A 6,252-nucleotide genomic window follows, 5' to 3' on the forward strand; every position below is an offset into this window, starting at 1 on the left:
TCCTCCTCCTCCTCCTCCTCCTCCTCCTCCTCCTCCTCCTCCTCCTCCTCCTCCTCCTCCTCCTCCTCCTCCCCCTGGTGAAACACACTCTGACATCAGCTACAGGACAAACCTGAAATATACACTAGGCTATAAATGTTATCGTTATTATTTGCATTGGTGCCACTTCTTCTCTGCCTTCATATCCAGATGTTATTCAGGAGCCAAGTTCTGCATCTGTCGTGTGTTGCCTTTGGTTTGCAAGTCGCTGTGTGAGGATCCCTGCAGTGTTTAACCTCCCAGGTGTCAGGAGGCGGAGAAGGAGGTGATGGGAAGGCAGAGCAGGGAGCAGTAGGACGGGTGCAGAGGCTGAACCTGACCTGGGAGCAGCTTGTACGACCTCCAGTCCGAGCTGCTTCCTGGTTTACAGCACAGAGACACGTCACACCTGCAGACACACAACACACACCATCACTGCATATACACCTTTAAGTATTTATTAGTCTGGTGGGATATACTGTGAATGATTCTGTGTCGTACCTGGTCACACTCTGGATGAACTTCTTCTCATCCTGATCCAGACACACGCCGAAGGTGGAGCCATCGTCTCCACCGCTCACCTGCACCTTGTCCACCTTCACCTCTGATACCGAGATTTGCTGAACGCGGAGAGAGAGGACAGGGTTTAAAAGGTTGGACGTGCACGAGACTGTGTTTTCTACCACGCGTCAAACCACCATTCACCTGGTTGTGGCACTTCTTCGACTTGGAGCAGTTCCTCTTCGTGACTTCTGTCATCGTCAGCTGCAGAGTCTCTATCCTTGAATCTGCACACACACGGTTTCATTTTCGTTAGACATCACAATGTTTGCAAAAAAACAAAGAACAGAGTGAACGGGCCTCGTGGTAATCACCGTCACAGAGGTGCTCAGGCTTCTTGGAGGCTTTCTGAAGATTAATGGATGTGCAGATGATCTCCGTGTCGATCCACTGGCTCCTTCCACTGACAGCCACCTGTGACATGAGGGCAGATGTGTGAGTTCCAGCTGTGCACTGTAATAAATGTCTTATTGTTTGAGTTGTAGGAGCAATACCCTGTTGTAAGAGACGCTCAGAGTTAAAGGGACAGCCTGATGCTCCTCATCGATTCCAAACCTCTTGCTGGCGGATCCTACAAACACAATACACTACACATTACACTGTGTGCGTGTGTGTTTGTTTGTGTGTGTGTACGTGTGTATGTGGTGTTGTGGTTGTCTGAGCATGTCTGTGAGACTGAGACTCACCCATGGCTTTAACAGCTCTGGCTCCAGCCGAGTGGCCGAGCTCCAGAGAATGAACAAACACTTCCCTTCTCCTCTCTCCTCCAGCCAGGGTGAGCTGCAGAGGAAGAGACAGGTGAGTCAGCACTGATTGATCGTCACACAGGTATTCACTAGAGTGTGTTTGTGTCTGTGTGTGTGTGTGTGTGTGTCCCACCTCCGCCTGGTAGAGCGGTACCAGAACAGGCTGGTCTGCATGTCTGCAGTAGTAAAGCACCAGTTGGGTCAGTAGAGGAAGACGCTCTTCGCTGCCGCTTCCCTCCGAGATGTCGGCGTCCTTACAGCCAGTCTGTGAGTGAGTAACACAGAAAAAACATTACATATTTTATCATAACATCATGTTCAAAAGATCAATACCATCTATATCCCAACAAGGTCCCACGTGCAGAGAGTGGAACATGTTCTGTAGTTTTAGTTTCCGAGCCCAAACCGAGACAACCACAGTGACATCATCATGTTAGTCCAGTTCTCTTTACTTCCTGAACGTGTGAACCGCACCTGACAGAGGACGTCGGAGGACAAGCTGAGCAGACTGAGGACGTTACGCTCGTACCAGGGATCCATGGCGCCCAACATCTGGGCCACGTGGGTCGTACTGTCCTCCAGCGCCACGTCATTAGACTCCTGTCGTATATAAGGAATATCAGGAATAAAAAGGTGCTAACGACATTTCCTGTTAGTGTCCTGCTTCTTAATGAGGTTCATACTGTCAACGATGGCTAAACTATGAGTTTTTGAATAATTTACTTTAGATAAACCAATAATATGTATTTAATCTGTGAGTCTTTGACCTCTGACTCTCTGGAGAAGTGCTGCAGAGGATTTGAAGCATTTATTACAAACAGGTTAAAGTAAGTTATCAAAGATGATTTTATGCTTTATTAACCTATTATTAATGGTTTATTAACATTACATTTATTCATGACATGATATTTAATTGGTGTTTTATATCTGAGCTATAAAAACATAATACATCCTTTATAATAGGCGCCTTGAGAAAGCATTATCTTTCTTCCTTATATAAAGTTTGAATCAGCCGGGATGTGACAGTCACTCAGTCTCACCACAGACGCGACAGCTTTGGTTGAACTTCCTGTTGTGCCTTCGGTCGGCGTGTTTCCTCCTTGGCTCCGCGAGCTTCTCCTATTGGTCGGGACAAAGTAAAACTGCAGTTTGCACTTCTTGGTGAGTCTGGGACATTTGCTCTCTTTCTGCTGCAGGTCGTTGTACGCCCTGGACAGCCGGCCCGCCTCTCTGTCCCCCCCGAACACCACCACCCGGACCAGGGTCGGCCCCTCGGACCCGTCACAGCTCAGGATCGGCCTCCTGCGGACACACACCTGCTTCTGGGGGGACAGAGGATCGGAGGTGGAGATGGACGCCTGTCTGGACAGGGACCTGTAGAGTTTGAGTCTCGACCCGGTTCTTTGAAAGTCTTTGGTGAAGTCACTATGATAACCCATGCTCTGGACTCGGCGGCAAGTGCTCGGGCTGCGGGGGTTCTTGAAGAGCATGGAGATGCGCTCCATGCCTAAAAGGGACCTGGACTTCTTCTTGGGTTTCTTCCTAGGTTTCGGTCGGCTGTCCTGTCCCTCCTCTGTGTCCTCGAGGCCCGTGTCCTCGCTGAAGTCACTCTCCACGCCGGACGAGGCGGAGGGCACGGACCAGCTGGAGGAGAGGGAGTGGCTGGAAAACATGGAGTCCCTGGAGGACGAGGACGTGGTGGAGATACGGTGGTTTGGAAAGTCCTGGTCCACTTTGCTTCCATCCTCCTCTTCTTCCTCATCCACACTGGTGTCGTCTTTATCGTCCTCGTCTATCCTTGCTTTCAGGAAACATTCCTCAGTCGAATCCACTTCCGACTCACTTGGGAGGATTTTGTTCAGAAAGTCTGACAAACGCAAACAAACAAGAGGAAAGAGTTTTACAGTTAAAGATAAATCTCTGAAACATAATGCATGAAATGAAGAGTTGTTTAAACTGATTTACCAAAGTTGTCGTTCTCCCAAGTACACGTGTGACATTTGGGGAAGGGCAGCGCGAAAGTTTCAACAGAACCTAAAGAGAGGAAGTGATGCTTGAATTAAAGAAGAACCTTTCACTCAGTGCAACAGTCTGGATGTGAGATTCATGATGTTTTTTAAATGTCTGTCTCACCAGTCTGAGTGCAGCCAGGAGCTGGAGCAGGAGGAGCGAGGCCTTCTCTGATCCTCTCCATGTTGTTCAGGAGCTTCTGCCTCGCTGAGCTGAAGTCTGCTGCTGACGCTGCCATCTCCATGTTCTCCGTCACCTCCTGCAGGAGCTGCTCCAGCTCCTCCGTCCGCTTCGTCTGGAGGAACAAGACCTTTGTTTCAGGATGGATTTAAATAAACAAAAGAAAATACAAAGTGTGGTGCCCGGTGTTACCTGTAGGGCGGCGTGAAGAGCCTGCAGATCGTATTTGGTGCCCAGCACCGCCTGGAAGCTGTGCAGGATGAGGGTGGTGAGGACGTCTCTGTTGGAGGACTGAGTGCTGCTCAGCTGCTCGGAGACGAGCTGGACCTCTGGAGGGACGTCTTCCTCTGGACTCACTAACAGTACCGTCCTAATGAAGACACATATTCACATTCACAAGGAGAGCAATGAAACACAGGCCCACATCAAGTTAGAGTAAAGTTATAGGGTGTAGAAGCAATCAGGCTTAAACTGTACGTGAAGATGGATGAAAGGGAGATGAAACAAACTAAAAAGTCAAAGTACAAGTTTGAGTTTCAACTCCAAGATGGCATCGTATCTGTGGCTTCATCAGCAGACAGTGTGAGGAAGAGGCGCGGCAACAAGGAAGACCAGAAAACAAAGTGTTGATAAAGGTGTTAATGACAGTCTGAGGTAACTCACATGATTTTAGATCTGTGGATCTCGGAGGAAAGCCCCTGCTCTGCCCTCACCAGCCTCTGAAATGAAATACCTGCAGCAAAAATAAACACCACCTCCATAAGATCACAATGATGCACAGAGAAAGAACCACAGCAACATGACATGTTCTTTAACACCTTTATACCACAGATATAAATAGCTTCTGTTTCCACTGGTCACATTTGCAGTTTCAACCACATGAAATGAATTGATCTCAAGGGTCCAGGATGTTTTCTGTAATTCCAAGTCGTTCTTTTAGTTATTTTATTGTTGGACGCGGTGGAAACACCCTGGACAACGAGTGTGGGAATCAAACCATAAAACAACTAGAACATTCCCATGTGTGAAATAAAACCCTTTCTCTCTGGTTCACTTCAGAGGAGGAGAAGTCACCTGGTGCTCGGAGCTCCTGCTGCATGATGCCCAGCAGGCGTTTGCTGGCGGAGCTGCACGGCTCGGGCCAGGACAGAAAGCTATGGAAGAGCAGGAAGGCCTCCGACACCACGTCACAGTCCGGAGCCACGTACGGAGCCTGAAGAGGACACAGAGGTTTACAAAGCTCTAGAATAAAAGAAACATGATTTACCCCAATGGTCTGTGCTTGGTCGTAAACTACATCCACTCACTTTGAGGAGGGTTGAAGAGAACAAGAGCGAGAGGGGAACCACCAGTTCATACTGACACCGCTCCAGAACCTGAAAAACAGAGGAAAACAGCTGAAATCTTTCCCCACATGAAACCAAGACATCTGGAAGAATAACGTAGATGTTGTTTGTTCTCAGCACCTCTTTTGTTTTCCCGAGTATGTTCTGCAGAAGGATGAGGAAGTTGTGGGGATCTCTCTTCACAAGTTCCTCCAAACACCAGCGGTTCATGCACAGCCCGGCTACAGACACACACACCAACAACAACAACAACACAGCTTTTATTTCTCCTTTTAGGTTTAATTCTGATGACCGATTTACAAAACACATTTTTAACGAAGACAGGAAAAGTGATTACACCACTTCACCTCATTGCTCAAGCTCTAAATTAAGGTGTCGTGGAGTATGAGTTAGTAATAGAAAGTAAAGTAATGATTCTCCTCCTTTCTGTCTCTCACTCTTTCTGACTTTCGCTTCCCATTTCACTCTGAATGATGGACAACATGTTCCCTTATCATTGTTCTTAATATTCCAACTGTTTGCTCTCACAAACACATGTATGTAGAGATCTGAGGACCCAGGTTCTGTTAGTTTGTGTTATTGGATGGTCCAGTTTGTTTCTGCATCATGTGGGCATCACAAGCAGGTATTATGGGATGGCGTCTTACCGTTCCAGAGCTGTTTGTCCGGAGTGTCGACTCCCAGGTCGCAGAGGCAGCGCTCCAGGACGTGTTGGATCCGATCCTCCGTGCACGACCTGTGCTCCATCTTCTTCTGCGGCGTCCACACACAAACACAAGAGATCAACCGACGGGAAGTCCCAGAATAAAAACTAGAATAACACCCCTGTGCTCCGGGAAACCAATATACATCAAGTCTCTGTTAGAGTTGCTTCCTGTTACTGCCGCTGCCAAACACTTTAGAATAATTGTTGTTCCTGTCCAGAGACACACACTATTCAGAGTCACACACGCACACACAGAGCTGTGGACACTGATGTCCCCAGTAGAGACGTCAGGGCACAATGTGCAGCTTGCCACTTCCCCTCAGGACCAGTGAGTCATCAGCGTGTGTCAGAGGAGCCGAGGTGAGCTGCTCCCGAAACCCCACAACTTCTACTTTTTCATTCTTAAAAACAGCTGCTCACAACACATTTCATAAATGATTCAGAGCCGAGATGGAAATGATTCTTACACAAGGACAACTTCCTATTTGACACAGCAAGTAGAGAAAGGTCCTGTGTACTGACAGTTTCCAAAGAGACAGAATTCAACTGAATATAAAACCAGATTATATGTGACAGATATAAAGAAAAGAGAGAATTCATGGAATGAGCACAGAACAGAGCATGTGACTCCTGTGGTTGGAGTGACTGCGTATTTAGTGACAAACAACTCAAACCACAGTGACCA

At 47.8% G+C, this 6,252-nt stretch overlaps 1 protein-coding gene across 1 annotated transcript; it reads right to left on the reverse strand.

Moving 5' to 3' along the window:
* Nucleotides 1-82: 82 nt before the first annotated feature.
* LOC133023299 (phosphoinositide 3-kinase regulatory subunit 5-like) lies at nucleotides 83-5,784 on the reverse strand. The gene is made up of 17 exons (XM_061090297.1): nucleotides 5,509-5,784; nucleotides 4,982-5,082; nucleotides 4,823-4,891; nucleotides 4,590-4,728; nucleotides 4,179-4,248; nucleotides 3,708-3,885; nucleotides 3,459-3,630; nucleotides 3,291-3,359; nucleotides 2,366-3,192; nucleotides 1,800-1,925; nucleotides 1,459-1,590; nucleotides 1,266-1,359; nucleotides 1,074-1,150; nucleotides 894-993; nucleotides 724-806; nucleotides 520-638; nucleotides 83-427 (listed from the first exon to the last, which is right to left on the reverse strand). The coding sequence occupies exons 1-17, from the start codon at nucleotides 5,606-5,608 to the stop codon at nucleotides 286-288; spliced, it is 2,598 nt and encodes an 865-aa protein (XP_060946280.1). The 5' UTR covers nucleotides 5,609-5,784; the 3' UTR covers nucleotides 83-285.
* Between the last annotated feature and the right edge of the window lie 468 nt (nucleotides 5,785-6,252).

Source organism: Limanda limanda, chromosome 17, assembly GCF_963576545.1.
Source record: "Limanda limanda chromosome 17, fLimLim1.1, whole genome shotgun sequence".
NCBI classification, from domain to species: Eukaryota; Metazoa; Chordata; class Actinopteri; order Pleuronectiformes; family Pleuronectidae; genus Limanda; species Limanda limanda.

Coding starts and splice junctions, on each gene's coding strand:
- LOC133023299 (XM_061090297.1), bottom strand. CDS start 5,608: ATGGAGCACAGGTCGTGCACGGAGGATCGGATCCAACACGTCCTGGAG. Junction 4,249..4,589: donor GCAGGAGCTCCGAGCACCAG/GTGACTTCTCCT, acceptor TTTTTGCTGCAG/GTATTTCATTTCAGAGGCTG. Junction 1,926..2,365: donor CCAAAGCTGTCGCGTCTGTG/GTGAGACTGAGT, acceptor TATATACGACAG/GAGTCTAATGACGTGGCGCT.